The sequence below is a fragment of the Podarcis muralis genome, chromosome 13, assembly GCF_964188315.1.
Source record: "Podarcis muralis chromosome 13, rPodMur119.hap1.1, whole genome shotgun sequence".
NCBI lineage: Eukaryota > Metazoa > Chordata > Lepidosauria > Squamata > Lacertidae > Podarcis > Podarcis muralis.
In genome coordinates this window covers 42427521-42442496 of record NC_135667.1, presented here as the reverse complement: position 1 = coordinate 42442496, position 14976 = coordinate 42427521, and the positions used below count along the sequence as shown (strand labels likewise).

Sequence of the window (14976 nt, the reverse complement as noted above, 5' to 3'; positions counted from 1 at the left end):
TGGGAGAGGAAATAGGTACCCTTCATGTCAAGCAGTGCTGGGACTGCATGCGGAGTCACACAAACAGTGTCTTGGCCAAAAGTAAATTTGTCTGCTTTGTTCAGCAGGGTAGCTACTGCCACAACTGCTCTCATGCATGGCGGTAAACCTTGTTCTGTAGGCGTCAGGCGCTCAGATAGGTATGCCACGGGCTGCTGCCAGCTTCCCAATTTTTGGCATAGCACTCCCTTTGCTGTTCCCTGGTCTTCATCCACAAACAGGGAGAAAGGCTTCTCAGGATTTGGGATGCCCAGCGCTGGTGCTTGCTGCAATGCCTTTTTCAGATCCTTGAAGGCATGCTGTTGCTCTTTCCTAAGCAGCCTTGCCCTCCTCTTCTTCTCCTAACGGTGGACTTCCCGTCTTCAGGGCCATCAACTTCTCTGCCTGGTACTTCTCCTTTTTTCTTCTGGGTCTCTTTTTCTCTCTGATTATAAGTGGTTTGAGCCAGTTCTAACATCCACTCAAGGGTGTGGCCCATAAAAACCTTCATTTTTCTTGGTGGATATCGGGCGCTGCCTGGGCTACAAAGGCAGTTTTTATGATAGGGGCATTGGCAGCCTCATCTGGGTCCACAGGGATATACTGGCGGTAGGCTTCCTTCAGCCTCTTTAAGTAGGCTCCAGGGGCCTCCTCTGTCCCTTGTACTATTTCTCTGGCCTTCACAAAGTTGGTGGGTTTTCTGGCTGCCCTCCTCATGCCATTTAAGACATTCTGGCGATAAGTGGTGAGGGTATTTTGCCCTTCAATGGTCTGATAATCCCAATTCGGTGTAGTTTCAGGATATCCTGTTGCAACAGCTTGATCTCCTGCCCCCTGCGCTCTCATGTGTGCTCGGGCTTCAGCATGAAATTGCCTAGCCTCTTCTGTAGTTAGCAGGGCATCCATCAAATATTACACATCATAAAAAGTGGGGTTGTATGTTTTAAAAATTCCCTCAAACAGCTTAATTATTTTGGCAGGGTTTTCTTCAAATGAAGGGTTTTGGTTCTTCCAATTACAAACATCTGCACTAAAGAAGGGGACATGTTGAACTGTATGAGTTCTATTGGGCACCACCCCATTAGGTCCCGCGGGGGTCGGAGGGTCATACACTCTATGGAGAGGCATCACTCTGGCCGCGCCCTTCTCCTGTGCTTTATGTGCCCTATGGAGGGTCACTCTTTTCACTGCCTTTCCCCACTTTTTCTGCCACTTTCTTCTCTGTTCCCCTATACATCCCGCTGTTTTTAACATATGGGGACTGACGTCCACTTCTCATAAAGTTCCACATACTTTTTCAAACATTCTGCCTGTTCCTCTGTTCATATCTTTCCATCACTTGTCAACTTAATCAATCTTCCTACAAATGCCTCATCCTCATCATCCTCTTCTCGTTCCTCCCTTTCTCCATCTTCGCCCAGGTCTTAACAATGCATTGTCCACGGGATTGGGGGCTGGGCCATCTGCTCCCTGTGGCGGGGGTGGTGCCAGGGCTGTTGCCAGGGCATAAGGTGGTGGGGGCATTAAAACTTTATCTTCTTCCCTCTCTGAATCCTGGAGGACTGGGGGGTTGTCCTCCTGTCTTCCTGACTGAGCAGATACGGCTGCCTGAGACTTTTTGCAGCATGACTTCAGCGGGGGGGGGGGGGGGGTTCTTTTCCACATTGGTCTTCCATGTGGAAATGTGGGGGATTTGATCAGGGTGGACATTCAAAATGTTCTGATATAATGGATTAATGAGTTGCAAATCAAGGGTCCTGATGGACGGCCAATTTGTTCTTTTGGGTGGGCCAATCTAATTCACAATGTCCTCATCTTCCCCTCTCATCAGCTTGAATCCCCAAAAGCATTTCAAAGGGGTACTTCTACTTTGGCCAGAACCCATTTCTTCCAGATCCTTCGCTACTATTCACAGTAAAAATTCTCTCACACTTCACACACAACAGACCTACAATTGCTCGGCCAAGGGGACACTAAGCCCTGGCCCACACTTGACAATTCAGCCACTGGAGTATCTTGACATGCAACATACAACATACAAAACACACCAATATAATTTCAACATGTAACACACTAAACACACCAAAATAACTTCAGCATGCAATACACAAGACACACCAAAATAATTTCAGCATGCAATACTCAAAACACACCAAAAAAATCACAATATATATATATCCCTCCCTCTTCTGTTCCAAATTTTTGCTGGTGGCACTCTCCTGCACAACCAGTCCCCTTTTTACCAAACCTTACTGGTGGCATAACACTGCCACGCCCTTTTTTTCCCTTCCTGGTGGCCCTCTGCACAACCAGGTGAGGCTTGATCAGACCTCGCCCCCCTTTTCCTTGGGGGCCCACGCCCTTTCCCTTGGGCTTACCGTTTTCCGCTGCGGACCTGTCCCCTTGGCGCCGTCCTCTTTGTTTTTCTCCCTCAACAAGATGTCTCCACTGCAGGACAGTGTGGCCGGCTTCCCCCACGAAACAGGCGGGGTGCGCGCTGAAGCCTGCAAACGCTGCTGAGCTGTTCACCTTGGTTGAGCCTGGCCCTCTGGTCCGTATTGGGGAGAGGGCTGATCCCGGCACGAGCCCCCAAAGAAATGAAGCCTTATTTACCTAGGGATCCATCAGCCACGCCATCCCCGGACCTTGGAGGGAACAAAAGTACCAGGAAAGCAAAATCTTCTTTGGAGAAAAAGTTTATTGAAATCTGAGCACAGAGTCAAGGTCTGTACTCAGAGACAGCCTGCTGGTTAGTTCCTAGAAATACACTGGCTGTAAAGCAAGACACTTCAGCAGACTTTCTTATACCCCCAGACTTCCCCAATCGGCTAGCAAATATTGCTTGCTTAACACATTTTATTGCTTGCTAAACATTCCTGTCTTTCTGCTAAGCCAAGCACTCCCTCCCACCTCCTTGTACACGTGTCTTCTTTTGCTAGCTAAGCATTCCCTTCGTATCTCTTCTTATTCTTGCATTACTAAGCAGAAGTAAAGTAGGAAACATCTTGCTAGTGGTTTTTTCGGTTAACAGCAGTTTCTGGCTAGGCAGGAAGCGACCTTCTGACCTGTAGCTAGCATCAGCAGTTTCAAGTAGCTGGTTAGGCAGAAAACGACCTCCTGACCTGTCTGATTTAGACTTTTGCAAGCAACTGCAATTTTGGGCTGTTTTGACCATCCTAGCAGAGTGCAGGAATTTACTATGTGTAGATAATATTTGAGAGCAACAGAATAAAATATTGAGAGAAACCTTTCCCATCTCCCTTTATTTCTGTGTATCATTTTGCTTTGTGGTTTGTGTTATCACTGTGGAAAATCTAATAACACTTTGTTGTTGTTGTTTTAATAAAAATTTTATATGGCAGTTGGAGAAGCTTTGTGGCTGTTTTTGGTAACATAAGAAATTGGTAAAATTTCAGAAATTCCAGTCATGGCACCTTCTACATGCTGCTTCTAACCCCAGGGGAAAACTACCTCGTTGCATTAGAATTTACTCATAAGCGCACACAGACTATTCTGTAACATACACCTGTAACATAGACACAGTCTTAAGATTCTATGTTGGTAAGATACCTTCAAAGGGGATTTCTGAAACAGGGGCCGCTGGTTACAAGCACATTGAGCCTTGCTGGCGTCTCTCGCAGAGTAGAACTTCACAAGGGCATAATAGCCAGGCCCAGCGACTGGAGCATTTTGGTGAACCCTCACGGAATAGAGCGGCCCAAATGCAGAGAAGGTTAAATATAGAGCATGCTGGAAGCGAAGAAAAAAAAAAATCCATTGGAAAAAGCAAATCTACTAGCATAGCCAACTGCACGAGGCCTCTGCAGCGTAAGATTCTGGGTGCTATGGCAGAGTAAAAGGTAGATCCATGGGGCACAACCTACCAGAACATCTCCTGAGAAAGCTCCATTGAAAATAACAGGGGCTGTGCCCATATAACATGCTACAATCCTTTGTCTCGGTTCAGTCCTCAGGTGATAGCATTCAACCTCTTGATATTTTGTCCAATTCAAGATGCTGCTTTTGACCTTTATAGTCATAGCTGTCAACTTTTCCCTTTTTTTTTAAGGGAAATTCTCTTATTCTGAATATGATTCCTCGCAAGAAAAGGGAAAAGTTGACAGCTATGTTTATAGTCTTTCACAGCTTGGGATGGGGCACCCTAAAGACCACTTTCTCCCCTATCAACTTGCCCAGGCACTAAGATTTCCCACAGCAGCTCCTCTCAGAGCACCAACAGCTGAGACTTTATTGTGAAGATGCTTCCTTAAGGCACCCCCCTTTTTATCAAGCATCAGGCTAATCCATTTTTTAATCCTTGGGGCATTTTTAATGCTATGTACTGAGAAACAGCATTAAGAGGGCGGTTGTTTTCCCTTTATTGTTTTAATTGCTTATTTCAGTTGTGTGTTGTGCTAATGGTTCATAACCTTTAACTGGCTTATTGCGCATTTTATCATTGTTTTGATTCCTAAACTGCATCGTATATCGTCCTAGGATAAATATCTATAAAATGCTGGAATAAGCAAAGGTGTTTCTGACCCGTTTTACAAAGCCAGGAACCGGTCGTTACTCCAAAGCGCGAAGACCGATTCAAAAGCTGCTTCCAATCAGGGACAAGGAATCAGCGGGCCTCCTGATCTTATTGGACTACAACTTCCGCCAGCCGCAGCCAGCACAGCCGGTAGTCAGGGATGATGGGAGTTGTAGTCCAACAACAGTGCGCCAACGGCGAAAGGTCCCCGCGGGCTCCCCAGCCCCGCTCGAAGAGTTCCGGGCCAGGCTGAGGCTAACCAGTCCCGCGTCTGCTGCCCATCCCGACGTTCGGCAGTACACGGATCTAACGGAGGCGGGACAGGAGCGACAGCTCCTCCCGCGAGCCCTTTCAAATGCAGTTCCTCCAAACGATTCAAAGAAATTTGTGTGCTAGGTCCCCGGCAGCATAAACGCTATTTTTTCATTTCATTTTTTTTTAAGCAGAGCCAAAGCGAGGGCAGTTCTTAGACCCGGGCAAGCGGACACAGTGCGTCCCGACACGCGTTCGCGAGCAGCCCCGAACGTCTGAAGAGGTCTGCAAAGAAACCCTCTCTCGCCCCTGAAAGCATGCATGCATGTCGGGCGCCGAAGGTTCCCCACCCGAATACCTGAATAACCCACCCAAATACAGGGCAAATCCAGGGAAATAGAAAACTATTGCTGCCTTGCAGTGGGTTGGACTAGATGACCCTCGGGGTTCCCCTCTACAATTCTGCGATCTTGCCTCTGACGCGTCTGTCTCCAATCCCAAAACGAGCAGGGTCCGTCCGTTTCCATCCGGGACGCGGAACTCCACTATTTCTGCCATGGATCAGCTGCAGAGCATGAAGCGGATTTGCAGCCAAAAAAAAAACAAAAGCACCACTCCCTCCTGGGGGCGGCCCTCTAGTCCACGTGTTTGCAGACGGAGGGCTCCGGTGACTTCCCGGGACTCCCTCTGCCCTCGCCCCCTGCGTCGAAGTTCAACACCAAACCTCATCTCTGGAGCACAAAAAAGCCTCCAGTAAATTAAGGCTGTGATAGCAGCCACGAAATTAAAATCGGAAGAAATGTCAATCCGAAGGAAACCCAGCTGATGTTTGGTCCGATTTAGCGCTAAAGATCAGGTTTTCCCCAGGGGAAAGTTGCAGGGCAAATGGAAGTTTGGATGAGCCTAGAATCATAACCAATCAGGGCTAGATTGGCATCCATCTGTCTCGGGAGACAACAGAGGAGTACTCCTTTGGTCAAACTGTTGGAGGTTTACAGGAGAGACCAGTGCAGGAAAGACATGTTTTGTTGCATCTGATCAGGGATAAAGGGGGAAGGAAAGGGCTTCCAAATCAGAAGGTGGCAAGAACTTTATCCAGAAATGAAGCACAGGGATTTCCTTTATTATAATTTTTAAAATTAAGTAAGCTCCATAGGCACAAACACTGTATGGGTGATTTGCAATTTATGTGCATTAAACTTGTGCACATTCAGTTTTATTTGCTTGGCAAAAAAATAAAAATGGGTTGGACGTCCTGGAAATAAACCTTTGGCAGTCTCACTTGCCACTGAACTCAGTGTGCTTTGACTATACATAATTTTGGTTTTAGGCACTTTCTATAGAACGTCAACCCAGCATAAGCTGAGAGTCACCCTTGCTTCAGACCGTCATGCAACTTTCATGAAAGGAATTTTAAATGATGATATTCCGAAAGACAAAACTAAATTTTTCTTATACGCAACGTCTGCAGCAAGAATCCTGGCGGCTAAGTACTGGAAAGGGAATCAGTTACCCACTAGGGGAGAGTGGTTATGTAAGCTTTCAGAATACTTAGAAATAGCCAAATTGACAGACATAATAAGACAAAAACCAAAAAGTGAAGTAAAAAAAGAATGGGAGTGCCTAAATGAATACCTTAAAAGTCAAGGTTCGAGGACAGAAATCTGTCTGAGTCTGGAATAACCTTGTTAAGTGAAAGGATAAGAAAGAAGGATTTATATCTAGATATTAGGATAGAGATGATAAGGAAAACAGGAAGACACAATGAGAGATAAAGGAGGTGCTGTGGGATTGGTGAAAGTCAATTTGTTTTTTTAGTGTTTATATTATTAACTTGTAAGATATTGATTTTTTTGTTTTGTTTTTTGAATGTTGGTTTTTGTGTATTGTGCATTGTTATTTTTCGATATTTTTCGTGTTGTTGTGTGGAAAATCCTAATAAAATTTATTTTAAAAATTTAAAAAAGAAAGGTGAAAGGGGGCTTCTAAGGACACGTCCTTAGAACACGCACAATCGAGGACCCACTTAACACAAGGTTCTTGACTGTAGGAGCATGCTTAGAAGAGTCTCCCCCCATTTTCAGGCCTTCACAGTTGGAAATAAACCTGATGGGGGCAAGGGTAAAGAGGCCCCCTCGCTCGCAAAGGCCTATCTGAGTTGATCCAATACAAATAACAACGTCTGAACGGAGCTAGAGGCAAAACTGCATTTATTTTTGCAATTACAAAGAAGCGTAGAGGGTCCTTGCAAGATCAGAGCTACAGAATGCACAACATTTTGCTCTTGACTTGACTCAGGGTTTCCTCACACGCACACACGAGGTCACAGCAAAGGTATCAGCAGCGCACTAACTTCAGGCCTTGGGAAATGGGACCGAAGGGAGAGGTAGATCTCTTCTGCCCTCAGATGGTGCAGTTAAGTTCCCCGAAGCGCCGGCACTTCATCACTTTCAGGTAGGTCTCCACCTTGTGCAGGTCCTTCTTGAAGCAGGACAGAAGGCCGTAGTTTTTCAGCAGAGCGTCTTCGCTCCGGAGGTTGACGTCAAATTTGTCGTAGGTGGGTCTGAGCAGCTGGGCGCCCCGTGAGCTCCCGTCCTCCAGCTCCTGTGGGAAAATACGCTCTTGCAAATGGGAAAGGTACTACGACGGACCTTTAAAGCCCTAAACGGCCTCGGCCCAGAATACCTGAAGCAGTGTCTCCACTCCCATCGTTCAGCCCGGACACTGAGGTCCAGCGCCAAGGACCTTCTGGCGGTTCCCTCACTGTGAGAAGTGAAGTTACAGGGAGCCAGGCAGAGGGCCTTCTTGGTGGTGGCGCCCGCCCTGTGGAATGGCCTCCCGTCAGATGTCAAGGAGATAAACAACTATTTGTCTTTTGGAAGACATCAGAAGGCAGCCCTGTTTAGGGAAGTTTTTAATGTTTGATGTTTTATTGTGCCTTTAATATTCTGTTAGGAGCTGCCCAGAGTGGCTGGGGAAACCCAGCCAGATGGCCGGGGTAAAAAATAAATTATTATTATTATTATTATTATTATTATTATTATTATTATTAAAAGGAAACATGGCCCCAAATCCCAAACATGGCAGATTTTGAAAATTTTCCACTGTTTGCTTCATGACTAATTATGACAACCACTCCCCTGTGTTGTAGGTGGGAAAGCCCCAGGAATGGGAGAAGGCAGGTGGAAGGTGTCTATTGGCAAGCATTCGAAGCATATCTCTCTAGGTGAGGCTTCCTCAGCCTCGGCCCTCCAGATGTTTTTAGCCTACAACTCCCATCATCCCTAGCTAGCAGGACCAGAGATCAGGGATGCTGGGAATTGTAGTCTCAAGACATCTGGAGGGCCAAGATTGAGGAAGCCTACTCTAAGTTACTTCTCAGCCTGGCTGCAAAATCGAGTGAGAGGCCTTGCAAAGACAGTTCTTCAATGGATGGGTTGAGATGCAGCAGCAGCAATGTGGGACTCAGCAGCAGTTACTGTTTCCAGTTCCCCTCAAATGTGGCTTAATTGCAAGTTGAGAGCTTTAAATGCCTTGTTAGTAAAGGTAAAGGGGCCCCCGACTGTTAGGTCTAGTCGTGGCCGACTCTGGGGTTGCGGCGCTCATCTCGCTTTACTGGCCAAGGGAGCCGGCGTACAGCTGGTCATGTGGCCAGCATGACTAAGCCGCTTCTGGCGAACCAGAGCAGCGCACGGAAACACCGTTTACCTTCCCGCTGGAGCAGTACCTATTTATCTATTTGCACTTTGACGTGCTTTCAAACTGCTAGGTTGGCAGGAGCAGGGACCAAAGAATGGGAGCTCACCCCACTGCGGGATTCGAACCGCCGACCTTCTGATCGGCAAGTCCTAGGCTCTGTGGTTTAACCCACAGCGCCACCTGCATCCCAAATGCCTTGTTGGGTGAGGCCAAAAGAGAAGCTCACGTGAGCACAACTTGCATTCTTCAGCAACTGGAGTTCAGTGGCATCTTGTCTCCAATATTGGGAGTTAGCACACAGTCATCGTGGTTAGTATTGTGATCAGAACTGGAGCTTCACTCAAAGGGAACTGCTTGCCCCTTTGCCCCTTGGGAACAGATGGCTTACCCTCATAAGAGTCTGGATGCCTTCTTCCAGGTCTTGGAGTTTTTCATACACTCTGTCCGAAGTCCCAAAGACCAGACTATTAGTGAACACCCTGCTTAGGAACCGTACAGGACCTAGCCAGGACTGAATGAGAGTCAGCGAAAACCTGAGCAGCTCCATGTCCTTGAAGGGAAAATAAACAAAGAGGCCAGTGTTAAAAAGAATCATAAGAAGCCACTCATTTCCCTTCCACCATAGCCTTCAAGATTGAAGACACTCTCTTAAGTACATCATCTCTGTGCCAAACCAGCTTTGCACAAGCAAAGCAAAACGTTGTTGTGGTGGACCCACAACCTTGGGATTCGTTCCCTGGAGGACTCGCCAAAACCTGAACCTGTACATCAGGGGTGGGGAATCTATGGCCTTCTTGATGAGAGCTCCCATCCTTTGGAGTCCATGTGTTTCCATTAGAGCAACAAATGTTGGGTCGGATCAAGGAAATGGTTTGAGAGGGAATGCTGTGCCCTGGGTTCAATATGTGCCTCTTTGTACTTACAGCCCTCTCCATCCAACCCAATAACAAGGTGGATAACGGTGTACTAATTATTATACTTTTTCTGTCCTTCAGCACCAAGGTAAAGGTAAAGGGACCCCTGACCATTAGGTCCAGTTGTGACCGACTCTGGGGTTGTGGCGCTCATCTCGCTTTATTGGCCGAGGGAGCCGGCATACAGCTTCCGGGTCATGTGGCCAGCATGACTAAGCCGCTTCTGGCGAACCAGAGCAGCGCACAGAAACGCCGTTTACCCTCCCGCTGGAGCGGTACCTATTTATCTACTTGCACTTTGACGTGCTTTTGAACTTCCAGGTTGGCAGGAGCAGGGACCAAGCAATGGGAACTCACCCCGTCGCGGGGATTCGAACCGCCGACCTTTTGATCGGCAAGTCCTAAGCTCTGTGGTTTAACCCACAGCGCCACCTAGATAATGGTATACTAATTATTTTAGTTTTCCCATCCTTGAGCACCAAACGTCAACCTAAATAAGGGCACCACCTCCAGAAGATATACAGCAGGGGTGGGAAAACCTGTGGTGTCAAACTCCCAGATGTCAAACACCCTCAAAATCTTAGTTCCAATCGGATTTCTTTCCTTGCACTGCTACTAATACTGAAGAAGAAGAAGAAGAAGAAGAAGAAGAAGACAACGATCTCCCAAATGCCATGTCTAGCTTAACCCCATGACCCAAAGTTACATTTTAAGGACTTGGGCAGAGGATGTTCCCAGCCCTATTCCAGGAGACCCTTACATTTAACTGAAGTGAACCTGGAGCCATTTGCTTGAATGGGATTCAATTTAGTAGTTGGTCTGCACAACAAAACTGCTTCTGAATCTGATTTTTTTCTGCAGGAAGGAAAGTGAAGGGGGAAACACTGGAAAGGGTGGAATAAGGCTTGCCTTGATGCAACATCATCTAACCCACCCTCAAACAAATCAGAATGGATGCTCATTCAACAGTAGGCATCTAGGTTCTCTGCAAACAAATAAGATTGCTCTGGAAGGAGGTTGCCAGGAAGCGCCCTTGATAACTTGCTAAAGAGTAGTGAATGCCAGATGATGCTTATAAAGCTGGCGGAGTGCATTCTCTCAATGGGCACGAATGGCTGGGAACATTCCTTCCTCAGTGATGGAATAGTAACGTTGTTTGGGACAAGTTATGTTCAGATGGCAGCTGGAGAGAAAATGGGATTGCAAAGTATTGTTAAAGAAGTTGGGAGCTGCCCCATTCTTTGGGACAAAGGGAAGCTGAACACGCAAAACAAGCAAATTCCAGATTTTGCACCTTGATGCAGCCATTCCATAAAATAATCAATAAACACACAAGATGGATCAGATGAAGGCAGAGAACTGAAGCTTAGATCTGGTCAGATGTACCAGTCTTTTTCCAAACGGCGCACCTTCCCGGAGAAAATTCCTGAACATCGAGATACCACTTTAGTGGTTAACTTATCTGATAGGACTTTAAAACTAGAGGAATCGCGAGTATTAAATCTAGGTCTAGGTTTTGTTCCTGCTCCCAAGTATTCTGCATTTCAAACCAGGACGGATTGATTTAAATTAATTTTAGACGCTGTGAAAGGATTCTGTGGAACTGTAACAACCCTTCATGTGGATTATTGGACTCTATGAACAGAGAGGTGGAATAGACACTTATACATGTATGGACCTTAGGCATGAACGGACTATAGAATGAACTGACCCACTGGGTCTTCTGCTTTTTCCGTTGAAATCTACAATTTGATACAATGAATAGCATACCTTTATTTATTCAAAAGTGCAGCCGGTTACGTCTTGTGTGTTTATTGAGTATGTTTCACGTGGCCATAGGCTTGTTGTTGTTTTGCTCATTCCATAAAATAAGGCAACAAGGGGGCAACCTACTGTTCTTTGCTGGGCATCGTCCTTCCCTGTGGGCGCAGGGATGGTTTCGGAATAACAGTATGAAGTCGGAGAGTTTTTGTTGGAGTACCGCTGGGCTTCTGAGATGTAGGAACGTTCCTGTACAAAAACAAGGAAACAAAAGCCACAAAATGCTACGAGGGTTGCTTCCTCCATCCATCCACCGTATAGCCAGGAGCAAAGGTGAAGTAGAGGCCAGATATGGAGCTGCCAAGCCAAGTTATAATTGCGCCTGAGCGTCACTCAGCCACCCTTGTTCACTGTCAGAAGGAATGATGATATAGAAACCAAATGGATGCATTTCTGAATGGTACACTATGGTGGAATCTGCACACATACAAAAAAACGCTGTGAAAATGCTTTTTTCAAAAAGTTTTGAAAAAGACACAGAATTTGGCATAGCTCGCTGTCGCCATCTACTGTCACATTTGTATATTGCACTTTACAACACGTTCAAAACGTTTTATTTGCAGCTGTATAGCTGAGTCCTGTTACTCACAAACTCCTTGAAGGTGTCAGCTGCAAGCAGGTGAAGATGCTGTGCCCTTATAACTGCGTTGGCAAACAGGCTGGAGAGGGGCATTGTGGGAAAGGCCGTTGTTCCCTTTGGCCATTGCAGGGCCAAGATAGTCAGTGCAATGACAAACAGAGAAGAAGGTCTGGAAGCTGCAAAAGAAGATGGAGGCTGAGATTCTCAGATCAAAGGAGAGTCCTGTGCAACATAATTGAAAGAAGCAATGCGACACCTAAGCAGCTCCTTTAAATCCATGCTTTGTGCAAATCTTGCAATTTGATATATTCTGCTAAAGCCGAGCTCCAGTCTGTTCATCTCTGGAAAGCCTTATAATCAACCTGTAAAAACAGTGGTAGGGAACCTGTGGCCCTTAAGATGTGATATGACTCCAACTCTCACCAGCCCCAGCCCATGTTACCAGCAGTCAAGGATGATGGGTGCTGGAGTTCAATGACGTCTGGAGAGTCACATTGCCTTTTCAAGTGAGCAAAGTTAAAGGTTACAAAATTCAAGCTGCTATAGAGCTCAGATTTCATATCTTCTACAATGACCTTAGGGATGTGGGCGGCACTGTGGGTTAAACCACAGAGCCTAGGACTTGCTGATCAGAAGGTCGGTGGTTCGAATCCCCGCAACGGGGTGAGTTCCTGTTGCTCGGTCCCAGCTCCTGCCAACCTAGCAGTTCAAAAGCACGCCAGTGCAAAGTAGATTAATAGGTACCGCTCCGGCAGGAAGGTAAATGGTGTTTCCGTGCGCTGCTCTGGTTTCGCCAGAAGCGGCTTAGTCATGCTGGCCACGTGACCCAGAAGCTGTACGCCGGCTCCCTCAGCCAATAAAGCGAGATGAGCACCGCAACCCCAGAGTCGGTCACAACTGGACGTAATAGTCAGGGGTCCCTTTACTTTTACAGTGACCTTACAAGGTCATAGCTTCTTTTTGAGCGAATTAAACTAAACTTTGCTAAACCCGGACTGTTTTCTGTTACCTGGTTATACCACTGAGAGTTGCCTCTGAACCGCACAACTGTCTTTTCTGGAGAAATATACATTTAGTAAAGTGTGAGCCCTCCCAGCGTTCTTCCAGAGGAAGCCATGGCATTTAAAGCAGTTATTGACTGTTCAACATATGCCCAGGTGAGATAGTTATCCTCCTTTGGGATGGGGGCAGGTTTGGCAAAATAATTCTTGCCAGCTCTTGCTGCTGGCATAGGCAGGCGGGTTGGAGGTTGTATTCCAACTCACCTTTTCTATTATTTCTTCAAACAGATTAGAAAGTCAAATCTAGGCAGCCACCTTCTGGCCCCCTCACCCCAGTATTTGGGCTCTAAACTAGAAGCAAGATTTGCTGGGAAAGACAAATACCTTATACCTGGTCAGACCTATGGTCTTAACAGCCCACCTGCACTGAACTGTTAGTCACCTTTCTGAGACCTTCTGCAAGAGATCTCTTAGCCGGAAATGTTGGGGAGTCAAGTAAGCAGCTGCAATGTACACAGTGCAAGTAGTCTGCCTCTCTGCTGGGGAGCTGGCATTTGAAACAAGCAGCCTGCACCTTGTCTGACGTTTGGTGTGGACAGAAACGAATGGGGAAAACGAGAGCAAAATGGAAGCAGTCATTGGTGCATGCAGACTGCAGGGGGTGGATGTTTCCCAAGCACACCCCAATCTTCCCTTCAGAATCATTGCCTGACTCTTGAGGTGCCCTTACTATCACTTTTCAAGATGAGGTGAGTTCTTTTTTGCAGTGGTGTACCATGGACTGCAAGAAGATCAAACCTCTCCATTCTGAAGGAAATCAGCCCTGAGTGCTCCCTGGAAGGACAGATCCTGAAGCTGAAGCTACAATACTTTGGCCACCTCATGAGAAGAGAAGACTCCCTGGAAAAGACCCTGATGTTGGGAAAGATGGAGGGCACAAGGAGAAGGGGACGACAGAGGACGAGACGGTTGGACAGGGTTCTCAAAGCTACCAGCATGAGTCTGACCAAACTGTGGGAGGCAGTGGAAGACAGGAGTGCCTGGCGTGCTCTGGTCCATGGGGTCACGAAGAGTCGGACACGACTAAATGACTAAACAACAACAACAACAAAGTGGTAAACTGTGAAGTGCAGGAGCTCATAGCCATGCCTTTGAAGAGAAATGCAACATGCAGGCAGTTGTGTTGAATACACACACAAACACACAACATAGCATAACAGCCAATTCATTAGGAACAGCACGATTGCAATCCTGTGTGTAGTTTCTTGGGATGTAAGGGGGCCATGATTTCAATCCTGTCCTGTATTCCTCTGTCACCACTGTTTCCATTGTGCTACAGTTCGGCTTCTGCTAAAACCTAAATCATCCTCCTCATCATTAAAATTTGTAAAATTTGCCCTTCATCTGAAGATCACAGGTTGGTTCACTACATAAAAATACAACACAATGAGAACACAAAATACATAATAAAACAAAAACAAAACAATGACTCCTTCAATATGAACACAATTAATTATATCGTTAATTACATGATTAATGTCAGTGCATTTCAATGGAAGGGAAACAGCAACAGTGCACAGTTATGTGATATTCTTTGACTTAAAAAAAATATTGTGAATGCTGCTTGTATTTCTGTTTGCATGACTTCTGTTACTGATCTCAGGAAAATGTGTGACTTGTGGCAATCCCTGTCCTTGTTTTTATTTCTGACAGAAGTCTCCAAATTCACCACCTGGGAGTAAGCGTAGCTCAACTGGTGGAGCAGGAGGCTCTTTATCTCAGGGTTAAGATGGTTTGCAGGCTTGGCAGCAGTTTGAATGGCAGCAGTTTTCTTCCCCTCCACCCCAAGCTTGTCAAATTGGGCACAGGAGCCACTGGGCTGACAGCTGGAGTGGGAGAAGGTTTAGACTTCCAAAGCATGTCACCCACGTACAGTCCATGTTTCATCACTTAGCTTGTTGAGCATGTTGAATTCTTACTATTACCTGAACTTACCTGACAGTTGTACCTATTTGCATGACAGACTCCCCTGCCCTGCCCTGCCCTCCAAGATTGCTGGATCTCATTTTGCTCCTGGTATCACAAAACCCAAAGTTACGAATTTGCTTAATACTAGCACGGAGAACGACATCCATCAAAGCAGCAGCTAATTCCCAG

The 14976-nt window shown here is 46.4% G+C and overlaps 2 protein-coding genes across 4 annotated transcripts in view; both read right to left on the bottom strand.

Moving 5' to 3' along the window:
* Window positions 1–5621, bottom strand: part of LOC114582368 (RAD52 motif-containing protein 1-like) — a 62109-nt gene extending 56488 nt beyond the window's left edge. The window contains exons 1-2 of one of the 3 annotated variants that reach the window (XM_077917481.1): window positions 5279–5621; window positions 3589–3768 (exon numbers count right to left, since the gene is read on the bottom strand). In XM_077917481.1, the coding sequence (XP_077773607.1) occupies window positions 3589–3768; window positions 5279–5362 (264 nt within the window). In that variant the 5' untranslated portion in view covers window positions 5363–5621. Of the gene's footprint in view, window positions 1–3588; window positions 3769–3902; window positions 4657–5278 lie in introns of those variants that run through there. The other 2 variants (XM_077917479.1, XM_077917480.1) reach the window with 2 other exon arrangements.
* A 1559-nt stretch (window positions 5622–7180) lies between these two features.
* On the bottom strand, window positions 7181–11942 carry LOC114582042 (somatotropin). The gene is given in 5 exon segments (XM_028702812.2): window positions 7181–7408; window positions 8892–9053; window positions 11311–11427; window positions 11828–11860; window positions 11862–11942. Coding segments are annotated over 5 exon segments (594 nt in total). The 3' UTR covers window positions 7181–7207.
* Window positions 11943–14976: the final 3034 nt, after the last annotated feature.